Source organism: Myotis myotis, unplaced genomic scaffold (genome assembly GCF_014108235.1).
Source record: "Myotis myotis isolate mMyoMyo1 unplaced genomic scaffold, mMyoMyo1.p scaffold_m19_p_1, whole genome shotgun sequence".
Classification (NCBI taxonomy): Eukaryota; Metazoa; Chordata; class Mammalia; order Chiroptera; family Vespertilionidae; genus Myotis; species Myotis myotis.
In genome coordinates, this window is record NW_023416313.1 from 69,314,433 (window position 1) to 69,338,430 (window position 23,998).

Sequence of the window (23,998 nt, forward strand, 5' to 3'; positions counted from 1 at the left end):
GAACGACCGGTAGCTATGATGTGCACTGACCACCAGGGGGCAGATGCTCAACGCAGGAGCTGCCCACTGGTGGTCAGTGCCCTCCCATAGGGGAAGTGCCACTCGGCCAGAAGCTAGGCTCAGGGCTGGCGAGCACAGTAGCAGTGGCAAAAGCCTCTCCCACCTCTGTGTCAGCGCTAAGGATGTCCCACTGCCAGAAGCCATCAGTCGGACATCCCCTGAGGGCTCCCGGACTGCGAGAGGGAGCAGGCCGGGCTAAGGGACCACACACCCCTGAGTGCACAAACTTCATGCACCGGGCCTCTAGTGTCTATCTAAGGAGCAGTAAGCAGAATTGTCAAGACTATACCTCTGAAATTAAAAAGGTGAGTTGCACCCAGGCTCTCCTGCTTACTGTTTATGCTACCATGGGCTAGTTATAAAACTCTCCAAGCCTCAGTTAACAATCTGAAAATGGGGATAAGTGTACTTTTTGGCTATTGCAAAATTCAATAAAATAATACATGTAGAGGTTGGTACATAAGTTTACATTAAAATACTAATTATTATTAATATCAGGGTATCATCTGTGCACCCTGATAATGATACAATTTATCACTACAGTTTAAGTATTAAATTATTAGTAAGAATTGCTAGAGCATAAAAGTATAGTGTCAAAAATTATGAGGAAACATTCTCAAACTTTCAATATTTATGCAAAACCTAGAGCCTTATAACTATATCGTATGTAGGTTGCAACTCAGAAATATGCTCAATGTTTCTACTATATAACCTACAATTATCATTCCTTATTGTGTTAATCTTAATATTTTAACTAAGCAGTGAATAATATTCACATTAACTTATACTCATATTACTGAAATTATGTTTTTAAATCCCACTGTCAAAAAATGTTTGTCAGAGAAGTGTTATTACAATTTGAGAAAATGTTACAAACAAAGCCATTTATCTGCCTCACATTAAAAATAAGAAAGATGAAAGAATTGTGTATATTTACTAGTATTATTTTCTATTATCATTAAATCCTAAAATTATCTATGGATTGAAACATAACTTATGTGATTAAAACATAAAATAATATTTTCTTCTAAGTTAAAAACTAGATTGCATAAAAATATATCCTACAGATACTTGAGACATCCACACACCACTTTGTGCAGTTACCAATGGCACCATCTCTTGAAATAGAAAAAGATTGGTAACCTAACTAACCATCAAAAAGAACAAGTTAAATAAGTTATGACACATAAATGCAATGGAATACTCTGCAAACAAAGAAGCAGCTCTTCATGTACTGGGAAGGACTGATCTCAAACTTACAGATGTTAAGTGAAAAGGCACATGGTTTTGAATAGTGTGTACAAGAAGCAACTTATATAACAACACAATGTAAGCATTTATATGTGTATATTACAAGAGATTAAATGTTTGTCACCCTCCAAAATCATATGTTGAAACCCTAATCCCAATGTGATGGTATCTGGAGGTGGGGCCTTTGGGAGGTGATTGCGCCATGAGGGTGGAGCCCTCATGAATGTACCTAGTGCCCTTCTAAGAGGCTAGAAAGCTAGCTAGCTCTCCTTCCCTGTCTGAGAATATGAGAAGTCTGCAATCTGCAACCCAGAAGAGGGCCTTCACCAGAACCCAGGCGTGCTGGTGCCCTGATCTTGGGACTTCCAGCCTCTAGAACAGCCGTGGGCAAACTACGGCCCGCGGGCCAGATCTGGCCCGTTTGAAATGAATAAATCTAAAAAAAAAAAAAAGACCGTACCCTTTTATGTAATGATGTTTACTTTGAATTTATATTAGTTCACACAAACATTCCATCCATGCTTTTGTTCCGGCCCTCCGGTCCAGTTTAAGAACCCATTGTGGCCCTCGAGTCAAAAAGTTTGCCCACTCCTGCTCTAGAACTAGGAGAAATAAATTTTGATCATTTACATATAAGAAATACAGTAGGGCCTTGACTTACGAGTGTCCCGACTAACGAGTTTTTCGAGATACAAGCCGTCTTTCGGCTGATTTTTTGCTTTGAGTTGCAAGCTAAAATTCAGGTTACGAGCCAGCTTCAGATACCCCACTGCTAGTTGGCGCAGCGAACGTCACAGTGAACGCCACAACATCAGCCCAGCATCACGTCTCACTCGTTCACTGTTGATTTGACATACGAGTAATTTGAGTTACGACTCCATCACAGAACGAATTAAACTCGTAGGTCAAGGCCCCACTGTATCCAGCCTGGTCAGAGTGGCTCAGATGGCGGAATGTTGATCTATGAACCAGGAGGTCATGGTTCCATTTCCAGTCAGGGCACATGCCTGATTGCTGGCTCAATCCCCAGAAGGGAGTGTGCAGGAGGCAGCCGATCTATGATTCTCTCTCATCATTGATGTTTTTATCCCTCCCTCTCTGAAATCAATAAAAATAAAAATAAATATCCAATCTCTGGTACTTTGTATTATAGCAGCCTGAGACCTCTGTGTATACATGCAAATATGTATGTTTATATACACGTTTGCCTGTAGGTAACAATGGGTGCCTATGAGAGGGGAACTATGTGGCTGAGGGCAGTGATGGGAAACTTCTCATTCTATGCCCTTCAATTAACTTTTGAATATTGAATTTTATGAATGTATTGCCTACTCAAAAAAAAAGCAAATTAAAAAAACAGGTAAAGAGTACTACAAAATGTTTTAAAAATCTGTCACCATATGTACCTTTTTTCTTTTCATAGTAGTTAACTTAAATGCCACCTAAAGCACCCAAAGAGGAGGTAGAAGTTAAAAAGATCTCCTTCTTAATTCCAAATTCACAGAGATAACTGTCCAAAAAGGTAGAAAAATTACTCACATACTTAAAGTAATCACTTAAAAGAAATCAGGTCACAAATATAAAAGGTGTTTCCCATTCTACACACAGTCAACAAAGAATAACCGGAATAGATTTTTACTAATAATTGAAAATAAATATAATGCATTGATAAGTACACTATACTTTCAGAAGAAATAAATTGTATGAAATATTCTGTAGAAATCTAAACCTTACACTTACTGAAACATTTTTTAACATGTTTTTATTGATTTCAGAAAAGAAGGGAAAGGGAGCGATAGAAACATCACTGATGAGAGAGAATCACTGCCTCCTGCATACCCCTACAGGGGATCCAGCCCGAAACCTGGGCATGTATTCTGACAGGGAATCGACCCGTGACCGAGCAACACCAGCACTAAAACATTTTAATCCCACTCCCCGCAAAAGCAAATGTTACATTGGTAATCAAAGATATCATACTTAGTTTTATTAATATAGTAATGAAACATTTGGTTATTTTAAAACACAAAGTTGTGATTATTTAAGCCTGAGACTGCTTGAGTCACAACTAGACTTAAAAATACAAATACAAGAACTATATTTAACAGAGAATTAAAAAAACAAAACAAAATTGACTTGGTTGAGAGGCATAGCAGTACAATTAAGAGCATGGACCCACAGCTCTGAAGCTAGGCTGCCTGTGTCCAAACCCTTAACTTACATACATCTAGCAACAAATCAGTGTGTATTCTAATATTTTTCTTTATAAATGTTCAATAATATTACTTCCCCATTCTTTTGGCTCTTGGGTTGCAATATGCCTACCATCAAGAAATGGTCACAGATATGAATTAAACTAGCCTCAGTCATGATGGAAAAAAAAACACCACTTTGTACTAATCATTTTCTTTCCATTATGAAAAGATTTTCATTATGTTTTTACAAATATCACTATGCCTCCATTTCTGTATTTTGTCGTCAGTGTGATATTCCCCCACCCATCACCAATTTTAGCACCCTTTCAATATGCTAAAGTTCTAAGAAGGCAAATACAAATACAGAAAGCCCTCATTTTTGTAAAGTTCCAATTTAGAAACATTTTAATTGCCAGATTAAATAACACCATTCCCCCTCAACAGCATGGATCAAATATCAGTAAGTATGATATATTAACTGAATAATTATATAGAGTACAAACCACTATTTCTTTAGTTCACACATTACTATGTAAATAACTGACATAACAGACACACATTGTGATCAATAAGTAGTCACATCACTTTTTTCAGAGTGTTGGTGATTGATTACGGAGCATCTGTTTGATTTATGCAGAGAACAAAAACATGCAGTATTATCTCATTGTCCAGTGATATTAAAAAAATAACTGAAATGAGGCCAATTAAAGTAAAATATAGCAAAGAAATGAAAAGTGGTAATACTGGAGGTGAAATTTGAATAGAAATTAAATGGAGTTAGAAAAGAAATAGCTGGCTGAGAGGTTGACATTATCATTGTTCTGCACAAAATGTACAGCCAGAGAACTTAGTGAAGGTGGACTTAGTGACATAAATGAGAAAGTGGTTGTGATGAAAAGGTTAATGGAACTGACAGAGGAAATGACACTGGCAAACAAGCTTCCTATTAAAGAACTCTCGGAGATATTTCACAACACTGGACAACATCCTGAAAGCTGACTCAGACTTAGGAGCATGCCAATTCGCCATGGCACAGAAAAGCTGCCTGCTCCTTATCCTAAGCATATAGCTTTCATGTATCTTAAGGTATATGGAAAGAAGTAGGCAAACACTGTTCAAACTACTCCGGATAAGTTTTTTTACAGCAAAATAAATGTACTCTTGTAACCTCTCTAGGCCCCATGTTATTTATCTGCAAATTCGAAGGATATTATTCATGCTACCTAGGGCTATGTTAGGTAAAGTGCTCAACAATAGCATTATATACACACAATATTTAGTCTAAAATAGCAAGAAACAAAATGCTACATAAAATTAACGGTTATGCAGAATTTATTTAATGACAAATAAATAATTTTTTACCTTGGTAACTTTTTATACAGGAATCGCTTTAGGTCCTGAAAGAGAACATTAACAAATCATGTAAAAACATGCCTTGTACTAATTCTCTAGATCCTGTCCTAGTCACATTTCAGGGACCTTGAGTCACATTCCTAACCTTTCTTGTTTGTGTTTTCTTTCCCTTTCTGATTTTGATACTTACTGGTTGTGTGACTTGAAGCAAGTTAACCTTTTTCTCTAAGCCTCAGTTTCATTATTTGTTGAGTAGGGACAATAGCAGAACCTAAGTCTTAAGACTGTTTTAAAGTTTATTGAGAAGATGAATGTAAAGTGATGAGCATATCTGGAAATGGGAAACACAAATACATATTAGCTGTAAAATTAGGTCATACTTTCGTATTATTTCAAATCCTGGTGCTATTGTTGTGTTCACTTGAGAATATATTATGAATATCTTTCCACGTATACACATCACTTTAACAATCCTGGGTAAATTCATTTATTTCTCTGAAATTTAATTTCCTCACATGACTAAATATATGATGTCAAGTGTTTAGCATGTGACATAATTACGACAAACGAAATAAAAAACTACTTTACTTTGTCTCATTACACTCTCTCATCTGGAGAATTTCAATGACAAGCAGGTATCAATTAAGAGCTCTACAAAGATAAATACGATACCTGCTGTTTTGAACCTCTAAACCCTACAATTCTCCAAACCTTAATGTTCATTTATTTCATATTATCACCACCAGTTTACCTTTCCTCTCATTTTAAACATACACAAGAAAATCTCAACTTATCACGGTGTCATCTAAAATCCAAATTTCTCAATCATTTTGTTCCTACTAATGGCACTACCAACCCCATTATTCAGGTTTGAAACTATGAGTAATAGTTAACCCTAACCTCACATTTGTCACTTTTAAATCACCTGTGAAGTCCAATGTTTTTAAACCGATTTCTTCTCCTTTTCAATGGACATACGGTTTACTTTCATTTTACTATTTGTGACGTGCACTAACCTCCCAATTGGTATACCGATCTCATGTTTCTATCCCATGCAGTTCTACACAGTGCCAAGAGTCATATTTCCTCCTTCTCTAAAGCCATAATTGCAGTGATTTTCAACCTTTGTTATGGATAACATATGAGGAGCATTAATACATACATACACACACACACACACTCTGATGCCGGGGTTGGAGGTGCTCCCCAGATGATTCCCTGTGCAGCCAGTTTCAGAACCAATCTTTGAAAGGCTCTCAACTGTACATTGAATTATGTACAAACTAGAGGCCAAATGCACAAAACTCCTGCAGTGGCCACCTCTGCCTCCCACCCCGCCAGCCACTGCGGCTTTGTCCGGAAGGAAGGAAGTCCGGCCTAATTAGCATATTACGCTTTTATTATTATAGACGATTCTTTAGACATTTGAGACTCTACAACAGTGGTTCTCAACCTTCCTAATGCCGCGACCCTTTAATACATTTCCTCATGTTGTGGTGACCCCCAACCATAAAATTATTTTCGTTGCTACTTCATAACTATAATTTTGCTACTGTTAGGAATCGTAAATATCTGATATGCAGGATGTATTTTCACTGTTACAAATTGAACATAATTAAAGCATAGTGATTAATCACAAAAACAATATGTAATTATACATGTGTTTTCCGATGGTCTTAGGTGACCCCTGTGTAAGGGTCGTTTGACCCCCAAAAGGGTCGCGACCCGCAGGTTGAGAACCGCTGCTCTACAACATGGCCTATGACTAAGTTTACAGCCCTGCTTCCTACCACTCCCTCATACATATCCTTAGCCCCAGCTAAACTAGACTATTCACAGCTCTTCCATACATACCTCTCCCTAAGTCTGCTTAGATTATTCATTCTAGTAGTAATATTCTCCCTCTCTTTTTAAAAAGTTGCCACTCATCATTTAGAGCTAATATCAACCACCAAATACTCCAATCAGGCTATCCTGATAGACACAAACCAGAGGTAATCACTCGAAATTTTCACACAGTAATGTATGCATATCTATGATCCCTTGCATAGTATTTTTTTTAAGTTGTAAAACTCTGAAGGAGAGGAATTATACCTCAATCTTCATTATTTCACCCTCAGCCCTTATGACAGAAACCTTTGCAAGACAGATGCTCAATAGAAAGTGATTTGATTATGCCTGACTAATAAGGTCTCAAAAATATAATGGAAGACACCCAAAAATGGAGAGATAAGGGCTGTAAATGTTGCTTAATATTGAAACACATAATCTTGCAATCTGAAAAGGAATCAGATTCACACTAATGCTGAATGACTATTTAGTGTAATGGTTAAGAGCATGGACTCTGGAGTGAAACTGCCCGAGCTGGTATCTGGACTCCACAAGTACTAGCTGTGTAACCTGAGGCCAGTTACTTGACCTTTCTGTGCCTTATCATCACAGGGGTGACAGTGCCTACCGCGCAAAAGTTATAAGAAATGAATATATGTTCAATATTTAGAACACTCAGCATGTACGTAAGCAAAGTAACAGGAGGTAAAGCATCACCATGAGTGTGAGTATTCATGCCCTGCTGTTTCTAGTAACTAGCACAAGCTACCTAAGCTTAGCATTTGACTTGTGTTACTGCGCTAAAGAGATGCCAGTTGGAAATCAACTAAAATTGCTGCAATGAACCTAAAAAGACACCATGACCACTGCTAAAAAAAAAAGGATTCCGAGCAGGAAACCACAATTTAGAAACTCAAATGGCAATGTTCAAAGCCTCTTATGCCCGCGGGATTTGGGGAGTACGAACAGGCGACCTGGTGTCCTCCACCCCCATTCCAAGACCCACTCAGGACCCCGGCAAATCCATTCATATTAGCCGCTCACTGCAGAGACTACAGAAAATAATTACGGGGGGGGCGGGGCCAAACGAAACAAATTTCTACGGGAAGCGCTCCCTCTCCCCGCCCAGGAGTCTCCTCCAAACTCTCCACCCTCTCCTTCCTCCTGTGCTGGGGGGTAACTCACATCCGCCATGATGCACCCCTTTCTCCCGCGGGTTCAAGATCCACGCCTGAAAAAGAAACTCCTGGTGACTCTCCCGTCAAGATTCCCTCGCGCCCCACCGCGACCCTAGTAAGCGGCAAGAACCCGCGCCTCCAGGAGTGGCGGACACCGAAGGGAGCCAGAGTTCCCGGACACCGACATGCCTCAGCCCACCCCACCTCCCCAGCCCCCTGAATCGAAGTCCCCAGCGAAGGGGAAGGGCCGTCCACTCCTCTTCCAGCTCAGCGCCCGCGCTACCCGCGGGCCCAGGCCTGACCATCCGGCAAAGGGGCCCAGTTACCCGGCTCTCTGAGCAGCAAGGTTCGTGGCTGTCCACCGCCTCGGGGACAAGCTTCCAAGACAGGTTCCTCCGCAAGCCGCCGTCACATGATTTGTGACCTCCTCTGTGCTCCAGGAAGCACTCCCTCCGCCTCCGACGCCCGGGGACGCAGCATTTCCGGGGAGAGGCAACGGACACCGTGCGCGCGGGCTGGCGTCGCGCCCCGCCCCCATACCAAGGCCCTCCACGGGCTGCGGCCTCCCGCGCCTGCGCAGACGCCCGGCCGCGTGGCCGCTGGGATACCCGCGGTTCAAGTTTGAACCGGATCGCTCGCTGCGTGTTTCCCCACCGTAAGTCTAGCGAAGAGACTTTCTTTCTTTTTTTCTTTTTTGTGCGCAGAGAGTGTATGGTTTCCATTCGGTTTTCGGGATGCGGTATCATAAAACCTTTTCTTCCGTTGGAGGAATGTGAAGGTGTGCACAGCAAGCACCAGGTTGCGGCTATTAGAAGCCCCATGATGTCCTAGTCTTGGCTTTCCCGTTACCGGAACCTTCCCCCTGCGCTCAGTCCCGGCCCCCTGTGCCCAACTTGGGGCTCCCGCCCTCCCTGCGATTTCCCTGTTACTCTCATTGCAGGCGCCGCAGGAGGCAGCGGACGGCTGAGAAAAGCAGCTCTAGACCCGGCGCCCCGCAGCCGCCGGCACCCGCCTCGGCTCCCCCCCGTTGCTGCCGACACGGCCGCACTGGGCCCAGCCCACTGCGAGAGAATGCAATAAAGTTTCTTAAACTCCCACGAGGCCTCCTGGCCTGGCTCCTTGCCGGCGGGGACCCGACAGTTTGGTGCTGGAACCCAGGATGCACAGCAGCCCGTAGGGACCCCCACCCCCGGCTGCGGGCTCCTCCCGACCACACCGGCCACTCCAGTTTCCGGTAAGAGGCACTTGACCTTCTGCTTTGCTGGCTTCGCCCCACGAACGCCCGCGGGCGCGGGGCTGGGGTTCACTTCCGGGCCCGGGCCTGACCCCCCTGTAAGGGGAGGAGGTGGCGCCTTTGAATGCAAGCAGCTGGCAAGCCTGCTCCCCCACCCCCGCCTTTATTCCAGCCTCCTTAAAGGTGTCACGGTCATGTTACCCCTGTTACAGAATGTATCAGGAAAATGGCTTAGGTAATCATTGGCTTTAAATCTCATAGAGCCCTGACCGGTGTCGCTCAGTGGCTAGAGCGTCGGCCTGCGGACTGAAGGGTCCCGGGTTCGATTCCGGTCAAGGGCATGTACCTGGGTTGCGGGCACATCCCCAGTGGGAGTGTGCAGGAGGCAGCTGATCGATGTTTCTCTCTCATTGATGTTTCTGGCTCTCTATCTCTCTCCCTTCCTCTCTCTGTAAAAAATCAATAAAATATATTAAAAAAAAAAAAAAAAAGAAACAAGACCTGATTTTATAAAAAAAAAAAATCAATAAAATATATATTTAAAAAAAAATCTCAGAGTTGTTAAGACAGGAAGTGTAACTGAAATGAAGGGTTTTTGGTAAAGTTTTTCAGTTCTTAACTCTCTGTAATCGTCCTCTCTTGTCATACTTACACCCACCAGATCCTCCTCCTGCACTCAAAGCCCCCTTCCACCCAACCCTGAGGCTTCTGGTCAGTCCTCCCCCGCCTGTCCGGCCCCTCGGGCCCTCCCTTCCCCTCTGACCCCCCCAGCCCTCCTCCCACTGCCCCTCTGTCTCTGGACTCCACCCCTTCATCCACCCACTCAGCCGTCTTACTGAGCCCCATCTCACTGGTTCCAGACAAGCCAGCCTCCAGCCCTTTCCAGCGTCTGCACTGCAGACCCTTCCTACTTGGACACGTCCCCACCACCTCTAGCCCTTTGTGGGGATTCTCTCCACCCTCGACCTCCCTGGTCACCTCCTTGGGCAACATGCCAACACAGTGCTTCTAGGCCTCCCACTCACTCCCCCCTTGATCCTCCACTGGAACCGGGAGACTGGATATGCTTCCAGCATCCAACGGCCGGGGAACCCTAAAGCCCAGGTGGACCGGCCCACACCAGGTACTTCTGACCACAGGAAGGCGGCCAAGTTACAGGGATGTCCTTCCTCACTCCACTCCTCCAGGTTGAAGTGAGCCCCTGCACCCCAGGCTCCACCAGTCCGTTTTTATTGGAGTGTCAGCCTCAGACCAGCTCTCCTCAAGTTCACAAAAATTCCCAAGCAACTGTAAGTCCCAGACCTTTACCTAATCCCCTGTAAGCCAGGCTCCCCCCATTGCCCCTCACTGCTCTGCCTATACTGGTCCCTGCCTCACTCTTTGCACCTCATAGCAGCTGTTCCTGTCCCTCTCAGCATCCACTCCCCACCCCCACGGAATCGCACCTCTTGTCTTTCCTGTGGGACACTTTCCTCCCAGAGGATTTTCTTGACTATTCCTGGGAACAGATTACAACCTGGTTAAACCTGGCCCCATGATTGACCAAGATACTATAAGATCTCCCCTCTTCTAGTGCCTGGTCTTCCTGTGGGTCATCCTTATCATTCTTGATCTTCTGATGTACTATTACCTTATGTCACCTGGTTGGAACTACTCTTAACACTGTTAGGGTTGTACAATGATCTCCCTAATCCTTCTCCCCTTATTCTGTACACAGATTTACCCCATACCTCTAAAAAATTTCCTAAGTCCTCACTATCTCGAACCCTAGACCTAACACATCACCTCCTCATCATAACCTGTTTCCCCCCCTTTTCAGCTAGCTACACGGCAATCCCAGCCTCCCTACATACATGGGCCAACTCCAGTCTATCCTTCCACTACAAGGTACAGGGAGGACTCCCATTCCAACTCATGCACCTCGATGAAATTTATAACTTCAAAATCACAGAAATGACTAAAGGAACACTCACAGGCAGGGCCGTACAGTTACTCCAGTCATACTTAAACAACATCACTGAGCACTCCTCCAACCAAGTCCCCATCTTAAGACCAGCAACAACCAACACCGTCCTAGTATCTCGGGCCCCTCTCTGCGTCAACAGGACACACCCTGCAGGAAAGGTTTTAGGAGATCTTGATCAACGCCTATGCCACTTTACTCTTGAAATTCAGCCCTCTTTCAAGCGTTGGGCTAGTTATATAGTTACCCAAACAGCCTACTTCTCAAAGCCTGTTCAGTTCTCAGCCTGGCCTACCATCTCAGCAACCTTCCCAACAACCGACACCTCCCAGTTCTGTTCAGGTCGACCGCTTTCCTGCATTAACTACTTCCCCTGGCAGGATTGCAAATCACAATTACGTCCTAACTGCCGCCAAATCCCCTCCCATGGCCTCACACACTCCAAATTTTGGGTAGACACTGACAGAAAATATATTTTTTTTGAGAATACCACCACAGGGGCTACACAGGTCAATCCTGAAGGCCCTTTTCAGCTCCTTACGGGGGCAACTTTAGCTGGAACTCTTTCTGTTTGGGAAAATGAAAACAACAAGCTCACTCACCTCTTCATCGAAAAAACCTTCTGCTTAAAAAATCAAGGAATCTTGTTACTGTGTGGTACCAGCACCTATCTCTGTCTCCCAGCCAACTGGACTGGGACCTGTACACTAGTCTATCATCCCTGAGATAGACATTGCCCCTAATAACCAGTCCTTTAAGGTTCTCACCGCTTACTCTGGGACCAGCAAGGACAAACTAGATGATAGGGCCACAAAACTCTCACAGCTTTCAGAATCCTGGGCACCTGGCCACAGAATCTAGATTGGACCTCTTGGCTTCTGCCTTTAGTTGGATCCCTCTTAATGTTCTTTCTGGCACTGATCTTTGGCTCATGCATCCTAAGAGCCATTTCTTCCTCCCTCCAAAACTATATCCAGGCTATCACTAAGATCCATAGGGGAAATAATGCTTCTCCAGCCCTACACTAGATATCATCCCCTTTCTCAGTCCCTAACTAGGTAGGGACAGCTCTACGCCCCACCTGAGCAGGAAGAAGCTACAGAAGAATGAGATCAACTCCCTCGTCAGCCCCAGTTCACAGAAGGAAAATAGAAGGTTAGAATGCTAGACATATTCTGAATCATTTCCCTACGCTCAGTTCTTTTCCATTATACCCCACTTGGATCTCATGCTCTCTGCAGTTTTCCTGTTATTCTTATTTCAGGTGTCACAGAGAAAGCTGACCGGCTGAGAAAATCGGCTTTAGACCTGACTTCCTGCACCTGCACCTGCATCTGGTTCCTGGGGACCTTCACAAGACACAAATATCCCACCCTCCCTACTCTTGCTTCCTGACCCGGATATACTGGTCTCAGCCCACTGTGAGAGAATGTAATAAAATTTCTTAAACTCTAACAAGATCTTTTTGCCTGCCTCCTGTTGGTGCAGACTTACCACCACCCACTGCTCTTAACTCATGGCCTTGTCTAGAGTGAATTGAGGAGCCATGGTCTTTACGGAGTTCTCACAGTTATCTATCTATGCACCTCAATATGCAGACATTGGACAACCTTCTTTCACAGGCTCTTGAGTTGGAAGGCTGTGCCTGTAAGGAATGCTATTTTTTATTTGGAGCCTTGCTTGTTTGCACATTTTAAAAAACCTACAGTAGATAGAAGGAAAATGAAGTCAAGGGGAACTTGTTTATGACTCGTCTTCAGTTCCAATCCCTAGCAAGAGTACAAAAAGAAATAACTCTACCCCAAGACATGATGAAAAGAATTGGATATTTTCTATTATTCCTGAGAAGATGAAATGGTACATATGTTACAAATGACTTTCATTATTATAAGTGAATTTAGCAGTTCCATAGCAAATGACCTGATTGAAAATCATTTCCATTCCCTTATTTAAACCCTTAGCACCTGGGACACAGCTCCATTAATTTTATGCCCTCGCCTACTCTGGTCTCCTAACTTAATTGGTGGCATTCAAGCCTGCCTTGGGGTTCTATGTTTTTCTCTTATCCTGAGAGTGAATTCATTTTCACTTTCTACTTGGCCCTTTATATCAAGATAAAAAATTGGTAAGTTTTCCTATGTAATAAATATTAAGGTCTTATGTAATAAAAGAAAGGCCTTATAAAACCACATTTCCAGCTACCACTTTTTCACTACTTTTATAGCCAAATTTTTGAAGTTTTTAATTGCTGCCTCCATTTATCCCAAATTCAATTTGATTATTCTTTTCTGCCTTGTTTATATCTCAAAATAATTTACTTATTAATATTCCTACTCTGGTCCAAGCCATGATCACCTCTTCTTTGACAATTTCCTATCCTTCCTACATTCACTTTTGCCCTCCAGTCTTCACACAGCAACTAAAATATCTTAAAAACTCAGATCTCATAATGTAAGTCCTTCCTTAAAAATCACAAAGGTTTTCTCCTGACTTAAAGTCCAGTTATCACCATTATGGTTTATATATGGTCCTATGGAATCTGACTCCTATTTTAATTGTCTAACTTACCCTGGCTTCCTTATGCCATAACCATAAAAGTTTGTTTTCATTGCTGTGAAGTTCCTATGACTTTATCAACTTACCACACTCTGCCTGAAACATTTCTCTAGGGTTCACCTTACTGCTGCTCTCATCTTTTAGGTTTCAGCTTCAACTCACTTTGTCAGAGAAATCTTTCCTGGTCCTCCCAAAGTAGGTTAAGTCTTCTAGATATATGCTCTCATTGTACCTTGTAATTTCTCTGTGGCTTTCATCATAGTCATTTACTTGACATTTATCTTCCTTGTTAGATATAGACCTCATAAGGATTTTTGTCCTGTTCAGTGATTAATTCCCAGCACTCCGCTCCTTCCCTGGGGATACTAGGCATTCATTCATTTACTGGATGGTTGAAAGAAAGGGCATATTAAGAATATAAAACATGATAAAACAAATGCTGTAGAGTGAGAACAGACCTTTTTATTCATATACTGAGATAAACGTCAGAGACTGAAAGAAAAAAATCATTCAGCAGAACATTCATTAAAATTCATTCTTGAACAGAGTTCTCACAAAAAATTTAAGTCTGATATAACATTAAATATTTTACAAATCAGACATTTCATTTAAATCTAATCGTATAATCTTGAGTGCACTATAGACAAAGATTTCCTTGACCAGTTTCACTTCATTTAACTAATACAAGGCTTCCATTAAAATCCTACCACACCTTGAAAATTACCTGCAGCTTTTAAAGACACATGACTTAAACTTAAATGGAAAGTCTTATGTAGCAATCCAGAAAAAAACAAAACAAAAATAGGTAAGAAGCATTTCTTAATACAAATAAATTGTAAAATATCATTTATGTGTGAGTTTCTTCTCATTGGCATAGTTATCCAACTAAAACAATTCATTTTGAAATTGGTGCTTAAAATACTCCAATGTCACTGGAAAATGCCTATCATTTTAGAAGTGCTCTTAAATGGTAACTCTCAGATGGGAAAGTCCCGATTCCTGTGCTGAAGTGAAGGAAACTTGTTCATATTCATGCCAGGCACCATCTGTTATGCAGTTACTAGACAGCTTGGCAACCAGTAATCCCAATTTTCAATAACATACTAAGACATTCCAAGAAACACTTCTTACCACCTACATATTTCCAGATTGCTAGATATAGAAGACAATTATATTTGAAGTATGGGCCTTACAACAGGAAACTTGAAAATATGAAAAATATTACACCAATGAAAGAATTCCCACCAATGAAATTCTGTGAACTGCTTTCAAAGAATATCCATGGCTAATGGAAGCTCTGCTCTGTGCAAACAGTGTGGTATAAAATAATCACACATTTGAGGTATTAGCTGGAAAATATATACAACTATACATGGACACATCCACAGACTATTCACAAATCTATTGGCCCCCAAACCAGCAGATAATAAAATTAAATAATCATGTACCACAGGAAAAAGTTACAGGGAACTTACAAAAAAAAGTGGTTACATAATCCTTAATATAAGGAGTATGTTTTGAATTAATGTTTGAGGGAAAATGTCTCCATTTATATGAAAGTACCCATTTAAATAGTAATAAAACCAAAAAGGAAACCTGAATTCTAGGACTGTATTGCCTCCCAGATTATTAAAGAAATATGCAAGAATTCCTTGAAGATCCTCTTCTACCCACTTTTTCTTTGTAATTAAAAAATACAATTAAAAGATTTTGGGAAGTTATTATCAGATGACTCCTCTTCACTGGTTTATAGAAAAATTTATAGATTTTAACTAGGCAGTAATCCATTGTGGCCAAAAGACAAGCCTTTTTAGCTATTTAGTAAAGATGAAAATTCTGGTTCATTGTTCATTTTTGGAAGTTTTTCTATTCTGATAAGAAAAAAGATTATGAATGCCATTTTAGTTTGCTTCACTTAGTATAAAGACAGTTATATGGGTAGTAGTAAACCCAAGCTTCATATGGGGAAGGCTAAATAAACGCACTAATTTTCCTTTTGAACCACTTAGTCCTCTGACTTAATACTTACTGAACTGGAAAAAATGGCTAATTTGGTCCTCAGGACAACATCAAAAAATATTTCACTGCCTTAACACAAGTGGGAAATTTACTTTTAATGAATATGTAGGAATCCATTATTAGGTAATATTAACATGTCAAGTGTATTAAATAACAGCTGCACTTGAAAATAATGGAGACCAACAAAGGAAATCAAGATGTTAATCATATTTCTTGGTAACTATTTTACATACTAGTGTAACTGAAGAGTTAACAGGAAGAAAACTTAAGCATAAAAGTGCAATTAAAGAAAAGGGCTGAAATTTTACATTCCTGTTCCTGTGAACACCTGAGCTGATACAAAGGCAGACTGGCTTAATGCCTTGGCATATATATGCCTTAAGGACCTTTTCTCTACCAAATCTTTGTAAATCTTAAGTAAGCATGTAATGATTATGAAACAACTACTTATTTAAGCATTCAAATGCAATCTGTTTCTAAAATTATTGTTCTCATTTATTAGATGGATTACACTTTGAAATTTCTCATTGTTGAGAATTATCATTTCATTAAAATAAATTCTGAAACGTACAAATGTCTAGCACCTGTCTAATTGAGCACTAAGGAATAAAAAAAAAAGTAGAAGAAAAGGTATTATTTACTTTCCCCCACATCCTCACAAGGATAATGTTTATGTGTGTGTTGTAAAGGATAAAAATGTAAATCATTAATAAATATACTTGCTGCCAAACTTCTAAAATACCAGTAAGAAAAGCTAGTAAAGCAATACTTAAAGAGGGCTATTAGGCAATGATTAAAATGAACAGTACAAGTTTTCAAATGAAATTGCAAGACTCATGTAGGTAAAACTAAGATGACAAAATGTTGGATTTTTAAAAGTAGCAAAAAATATGAAAATCTTACATCTTAACACATTGTGGACCAGTAGTTTTATTGCTAGCTTTACCCAGTGACCAGATAAGTTCCTATTGAACGAGTACAAAAAATGTTTTACATAAATGTTAAAGGCATGCTTTAAAATTAAATACCCATTGCATTCTGAAGTTATTACATGTTCTTACAAGCTAACATCTTTTTAAAGTATGATACTTTGTAAAACATTGTGTAATATGAAGCGAGAATTCTCATGATCTGTCCGCAATGTGTTAAAATAGCTAACGTCTTCTTATTTTGTAGAATTAACCAAAAATTCTAACACTTGGCTGGGCCTTTACACCATGATACAGGTAACATTAAGGACTTAATCTTTATTTGCATATTTTATATGTAGCTTATGCTGTCAGGCACTCAGTCATTTCCCACGGTTCCAAAATTTTATCAAACACATTTCCCCGAACATTTTATGAAATATAATAGAATGTAGAAAAGAAACTGAAATGTAATACTGTCCAAAAGCCATGTATGACTTGTTAATATATTTCATTTATTTTTATAACTTTATCTGCCTCCTTAAAGCCAGGATTAAGGGAAAAAAAGAATCAGGCAAGAGAGTCTAGTCACATAAGCATCAACCACAATCGTGTAAATATCCCAGTAAAATGGAAAAATAGCCTAGCTGGTTTGGCTCAGTGGATAGAGCGTTGGCCTGCGGACTGAAGGGTCCCAGGTTCAATTCCGGTCAAGGGCATGTATCTTGGTTGCGGGCACATCCCCAGTAGGGGTTGTGCAAGAGGCAGCTGATCCATGTTTCTCTCTCATCGATTGTTTCTAACTCTCTTATTCCTTTCCCTTCCTCTCTGTAAAAAAATCAATAAAATGTATTTTTTTAAAAAGGAAAAATAAATGGATGAAAATCTTCATAAGTTTTCTGATGCATATGAATTTTCAAAGTTAAGTAGAATGCTGTGGCCTTTTAAAAAAATTCATTGTACAGGCTCAAGAAAATATTTGAAATTGTATTTCTTTTAAGTACTGCTATTTTTTTTTTTAAAGGTGGCATTTCTAAAAGAAAGTTAAGCTGTCCAACTTTCCTAGGACAATATATTGTTTAGTTTAAACTAATTCAATCAGGTATTTCTATTGATTCATCTGGAAAGGGGATACAAGAGAACATTTTTTAAAGAATGGTCATTTTTTTGCCCTAACCGGTTTGGCTCAGTGGATAGAGCGTCGGCCTGTGGACTGAAAGGTCCCAGGTTCGATTCCGGTCAAGAGCATGTACCTAGGTTGCGCGCACATCCCCAGTAGGGAGTGTTCAGGAGGCAGCTGGTCGATGTTTCTCTCTCATCGATGTTTCTAACTCTATCCCTCTCCCTTCCTCTCTGTAAAAAATCAATAAAATATATTTAAAAAAAGAAAAAAAGTGATCATTTTAAAAGTTTTAACAGATGCTATAAATTGACTACATTCAGAAAAAAAAAATCTTTAAACAAAGGAATACTGCCACTTTAGTTAGCATTCTCTCACACACAAAAAAATTACCAAAGATGTGTTCATGTTCCATTAACTGAGAATGAAGCAAAATTATTACTATGTTAAACATAGATTAGAAATCAACTAGTTTCATACCCAATATAGGTAATAAAACTTCAATTTCCATCTGATTTCTCAAATTTATATTATGGATTTAACTACAAGGAGCTTATTCCTAATGGATTAATTGAATTCTCAATGGTGAATAGATTTTTAGCTCAGAATTTTATAAGGATAACTTGCTATAAATCATTATTCTGTCTGCTGCTATATTTCTGCTCACTGTTGCATGTGGCCAAACAGATCATGCCCTGATCAAATAAGTGTGCTGTAATCTACTTATTTATTTAAGAGTTGGCAATCAGGTTAAAAGGCACAAAGCAAAGTAGTAGTTTTTCCTATTATTTATTTGTAGAAGAATCCATTTACTTTTGGATTCTGCTTAAATTATCACTAAGAAGAAACTGCGAATTTCCATGAGGGGAGAGGAAACATGTTGGTTCTCTTCATAAAGTTTAGCAGCTTTCAAAGACATATACAGGGGTGGGCAAAAGTAGGTTTATAGTTGTGAGTACACAAAAGTTTATTCTTATGTTATTATTCATTAATTATGTATTATTTATTTATAGTAAAACCATAAACCTACTTTTGCCCTCCCCTGTATATGAACATTTGGGGGTATTTTAATAATTGGAATTGCAAATGACATAATGCAATTTACTGTTGAAGACCCATTTTGTTTAATATATAGCCATTTCCTCATATTTTCTTTAAAATCTATCAGTATAGCATTTCATTTCTATGCATGGCTTAGCAATTCATAAAACTAAATAAACAGCAAATTGATACTCTACACCAGTTCATTTATCTCAATATATATTTTGGAATATAATGGCAATATTAAAATAGCTAATAATGCTACAAGATTTTACACAAAATTAATTTAAACATCTTTTGTTTTTCCTTTTCTTTTTGAAAAAGTTTCAGTGTTTAAATCTACACATTCAACATCTGACAAGTAACATGTAATTTTGTCACAGAACATTTATTCCATCAATTTAAACTGAAGTGTCTCATGGAGCTAAACACAAAGAATTTAAATAAAAGGCAATAACTTATATGTACACAAAATGATCATTTCATAAATATTTACATAACAAGGGGAAAAATGGAGAATCACTAAAACTGAAAACTGCTACAGGTGTGATAATCCTTTCTTGAGACATTTTTGTTAGTCATCATAAAAGCTTTTAAAGTGAAAATAATTACAGAAGCATAACTAAAATATTGATTTTAGTTTTCAGTTTATTACTATTTAAAGGAGTCAGTAGGTCATAAACAGTCCAAAATTTCAGGGACCAACTATTCAGTTTAGTTTTTAACAACAAATCTTTTTCTTTAGCTCTCATGATGAAACTAAACTCACAGGAAAAATAAATAGTACGCTAAAAGATATAAATAAAATTCCAGTTCATCCTCCTTTATAAATACTGGTCAGCCGCTCCAGTTCTTTGCAGTTGTCCATGCTCAAGGCATCTGCCTTCCTTCGAAGTCGTTCATCACGATACACTTTTGCTGCATATTGCATATCTACTTCTGTTAATAAACAAAAATATTTTGCTAAGTAAATAATTTAAATCAAGTTGTTGTTTTTTTTTTAATACAAATGATGTTTCATAGAAACTTTTCAATGTACTGTGAATTGACTTTTTTTTTTTTTTTTAAATAAAGAAGTCCAAGTGCTACTCCTAAAAGCTACTTGGAAACCTAGCATGTAAAACAAACACAGAACTGCTCTGGAAGAGAAACAAGGATGGAATCCTATCAACCTTTTCCCTCCACTCCTGTCCCCAGTAGTTTAAGAACTACTGCTCTAAAGCAGCATCTTGAATCCATATGCTATTCTGCTACTGGTTGTTTTTGCTGTGACCTTTTATTAAGGTGTCACATTAATTATTTCCAAGACTTGGAAGTAGAAAATTTTGAAATCTGAGTTTGCTTGAATTTAAAAAGTATATATACAATAACTGTACTGAAGGAACACAAAGGAGAAAAAAAGCTTCCTCTACAATCATCGTAGGGACATTCAGCAATCAGTACTTCTGAGGCTGCCTTCAGTATGTGGAATACATCACTAAAGAAAAATAAATGCAGTAGGTATCAAACATTCTTCAGAGTTTTCCTGTTATACTCAGCCATTTCGCTGATTGGTACCACTTCGAAAGGGTGGCAGTACTTAGAGAAGATGTAACAAAAAAAGAAGGGGACAACAGTGACCAAAGTAGAGGACATCAGCCAGGACCACAAACAGAATACTCAAAGTAAGAGTGTTTTCTATTTTTAAATATCTTCAGGAATGATCTTTATACAATCATTCAGGCTTGAATTTAACAACTAATATATTTACAAATGAAGCACTTAGAAAATCCATTTGCAGCTGATTCTTTCCAAATGAGGTAGTTAACTCAAAGTTCAGAGGGCTAGTGAATGGCAGAACCTGGATTCCAATCCAAATCTCCCAATCCTAGTCTAGTTCTTTCCATTACCTCTATTTATTGTATTTCATAAAACACCTATTTGCAATTTAAGCATTAGAGAGTGTTAGAAGTGACTCCAAAACAGAATAACACTGAAAGAATATTCATTGGCCAAAAATCTCTTTGATTGTATTAAGTTACAAAAGAAGATAATCTCATTTTACTTAACTAGTAAAACATTCAATTAATGGGTTAATTAATGTTATACTGAGCCCTTCCCACTTCCATCTTTATTCAAAATCACTAACATAGATAGATGTACTGAATTTATTGGATTTTATTTTGAAAATTTCAAACCTCACATTTTGTCAATTTTGTTTTTACTGTTTCTACAATAAAAACTTGTGATTGTTGTGGTTATTATTACTTTATAGAACCATTTGAGAATAAGTTACAGACATCATGACCTATCATTCCTAAGTACTTTAGCATATTTTTCTTAAGAACAATTGCACTCTCTCACATAACCATAATACAATTTTCAAATTCAGAAAGTTAATAATGATATCATACCACCTACAGTGGTAGTCAACCTTCTGGCCCTTTAAATACAGTTCCTCCTGTTGTGACCCAACCATAAAATTATTTTCTTTGCTACTTCATAACTGTAATGTTGCTACTTTTATGAATTGTAATGTAAATATCTGATATGCAGGATGGTCTTAGGGACCCCTGTGAAAGGGTCATTCGACCATCAAAGGGGTCGCGACCCACAGGTTGAGAACCGCTGACCTAATATATAGTCCACATTCAATTTCAACAATTGTCCCAATGATGATGATATTCACTTATTCAACCAAATATTTATTGATGACAACAGTAACACAAATACCACTTAAATCCTTGCTATATGCTGAATACTGTTACAGGCCACAGGTACATTAAAACATACTGTCTCATTTAAGAATTGAGTTCTGATTATATACTAGGCAATTCTAGAACATTCTTTAAGAAAATCTGCAGTAATCACTTCCCAAGACTTTGAATAAGTTAAATGTTAAACGTTTGATCAACTTACTCTGTTGTCTTTCTTTCCAGCAATTATCTCGAATATTAGTCACATAATCTTCTTCCACACTCTTTTCTACCTTTTGTAATAACATTCCTTTATATTCATTTTTAAAGTCCTTGTTGACATAATAAACGACACCTAAGTTTTCTGTCTGCATTTTAATAGTTTGCCCTGTTCCACTGTAAAAGAAATGCTTGATCATTATTTTTAATTAAAATTGTACATGTTGATCTGCTACTATAAACCAAGCTAACAAAAATAATTAAAAAGAATTAAAATTATTGGTAATCATTTATTTACATTATCTCAAATTCACAACTACTACCATCATGTAATAAAAAAGTAATCATATTTTAATATACTATGTTCTCTCAATTTTTACTTAATAAAAATTTTATCTGGAAGAAATATAAATTTCTTGTTTTTAGACCAATGTTTTTAATACTGTAAAATCACTGGCAGTAGGATTTTACAGAGCTTCCTATATGTTCATTGTATTACACTAAAGTTTTCTAGAATAGATGCTGCATTAAATTTCTTTTATGTACGGACCTCATATATCAAGCACATTATGAAAAAATATTTCAGATAACAAATATGTTTTTACTTAATATTTAACCAAGAGAAGACTGAAATCATTCCCTCCTTAATAAACACAAACCTATGTAAGATTATGACAATTCTATTTTTGTCTTTTAAAGTACTTTTGCCTTTAATGTCATTATTATTACATTAAATTGCTACCAAGTTCAAATATAGCACTGTCCTTATCCACAATGGAACAGATGTAAGCTAACAACATATATAAACTTATCACTTGAGTAACTATTTTAAACACTGGACATTTTAAAACCTGGTATACTTGTAGTAATAAGATTTGGCACTTAAAAATTTAAAGAAAATCACAAGGCCTTTTAATGAAAGCCAGATAAAAACAAAAATTCTTTTTTACAAAACTTCACTTAGTTACTTACGATCTGGGATATAAGGAATAAGGAGGATTAGTGACCATCAGTTGGCTTAATAATGACACAAGAATCAATACAATAATGGGCATCAGCTGGATAAACACAGAAAAGCCTCCCTGTAAAAAATCAAAGAATAACAAATTATAATATAACTGTAGTTGTCAATAATCCAACAGTTGTCATGCATTTTTATAGGCAAAAGGGCCATTTGAGATCATCTGGTTCAGTGCTTTCAAATCTGCCTGAACATCTTTCTGAGGTGATTCTTAAAAACTTAGCTTTCCAGGTGCTTCACCTAAGGATCCTGATTTGGAAAATACTCTAACAACCTGATCTTACTTTACAGATGAGAACTTCTTTCTCTCACACCCACAGACTCTTATCAATAGGCAAAGGTTGCATTTCTACTCTGAATTTGAAGGTAGAGCATTGGAAGCTTGAATGGCAGAGTAGGGGCCCAGGCCTTTTAATTTCTAGTCTAGTGCTTTTTCCACTTCATGTGATTTAATTGTTGTATGCAATAAGGTATAACTGTTACATCCAACTTAAGTTTTTCAGTATAAATTCTAAATTATTTAGGACTAACAATGAAAAGTAACCTTCAAGCCGTAGCTGGTTTGGCTCAGTGGATAGAGTGTTAGACTGCGGGACTGGAAGGTCCCAGGTTTGATTCTGGTCAAGGACACATGCTCGGGTGCGGGCTCAATCCCCAGTAGGGGGCATGCAGGAGGGATCTGATCAATGATTCTCTCTCATCATTGATGTTTCTCTCTCTCTCTCCCTCTTCCTTCCTCTCTGAAATCAATAAAAATATATTTTAAAAAAAGTAACCTTCAAAATATGCACACTGCAGGTTACCTTCATTAGAACCGTAGAATACCAAATTTAAAGGTTTCATATTGCCCAACCACCCTCCTGCTCCCCTAATATCTCTAAGGAATATTCTTGTCTCTACTGAACAACTCTGGTAAGAGAAACTCACTACTTCCTTTTAGAAAAACTTGCTCTATTTTCAGACAACTCTAATTGCTTTTCCTGAGCTGAAATTTGCCATTTTATAATTTCTACTCATAACATAAACATACATCGCCTCTTTCTTCTTCTCTTTCATGTCCACTATGCCGATGCTGATGTTGATGGCTATAACCAGCTCGCCCATTTGAAAATGAATGTACACTACCTAAAGAAAATTAAAAGCAAGGTTAAATTAGGGAGGACAATTATGATTTAAAAAATTATATTTTCTTTTACAAAGAAAATACTTTTAGTTTTATTCATATTTTAATTTTTAAAAATTACTAAAATAATACATGTTTGAGCAGTGAATGCTTAACTGCCTTCTCCTTTTGTGAGTGAAGGGTGAAGGGAAACAGCGATGATTCTTCCCAGACTGCTTCCTTTCAAGTAAAGTAGAATTCTCTCTTTATGTA

General features: G+C 38.5%; 2 protein-coding genes and 1 long non-coding RNA gene across 9 annotated transcripts in view; 1 reads left to right on the forward strand and 2 right to left on the reverse strand.

Moving 5' to 3' along the window:
* LAMTOR3 (late endosomal/lysosomal adaptor, MAPK and MTOR activator 3) overlaps positions 1-8,808 on the reverse strand; it is a 64,457-nt gene extending 55,649 nt beyond the window's left edge. The window contains exons 1-3 of one of the 6 annotated variants that reach the window (XM_036340573.1): positions 8,194-8,336; positions 7,875-7,920; positions 4,869-4,903 (exon numbers count right to left, since the gene is read on the reverse strand). In XM_036340573.1, the coding sequence (XP_036196466.1) occupies positions 4,869-4,903; positions 7,875-7,883 (44 nt within the window). In that variant the 5' untranslated portion in view covers positions 7,884-7,920; positions 8,194-8,336. Of the gene's footprint in view, positions 1-4,868; positions 4,904-7,874; positions 7,921-8,193 lie in introns of all 6 variants that reach the window. The other 5 variants (XM_036340539.1, XM_036340530.1, XM_036340557.1 and 2 more) reach the window with 5 other exon arrangements.
* On the forward strand, positions 8,381-16,257 carry LOC118671798. The gene is made up of 5 exons (XR_004972869.1): positions 8,381-8,522; positions 8,808-9,101; positions 10,289-10,390; positions 12,112-12,219; positions 12,329-16,257. It is a non-coding gene; the product is annotated as an uncharacterized LOC118671798 (long non-coding RNA).
* Positions 16,258-18,910: 2,653 nt separating this feature from the next.
* The window catches only part of DNAJB14 (DnaJ heat shock protein family (Hsp40) member B14), a 44,796-nt gene continuing 39,708 nt past the window's right edge, over positions 18,911-23,998 (reverse strand). For both annotated transcript variants that reach the window (XM_036340659.1, XM_036340667.1), the window contains 4 exons: positions 23,654-23,748; positions 22,575-22,684; positions 21,607-21,779; positions 18,911-19,647 (listed from right to left, as the gene is read on the reverse strand). In XM_036340659.1, the coding sequence (XP_036196552.1) occupies positions 19,523-19,647; positions 21,607-21,779; positions 22,575-22,684; positions 23,654-23,748 (503 nt within the window). In that variant the 3' untranslated portion in view covers positions 18,911-19,522. The remainder of the gene's footprint in view (positions 19,648-21,606; positions 21,780-22,574; positions 22,685-23,653; positions 23,749-23,998) is intronic.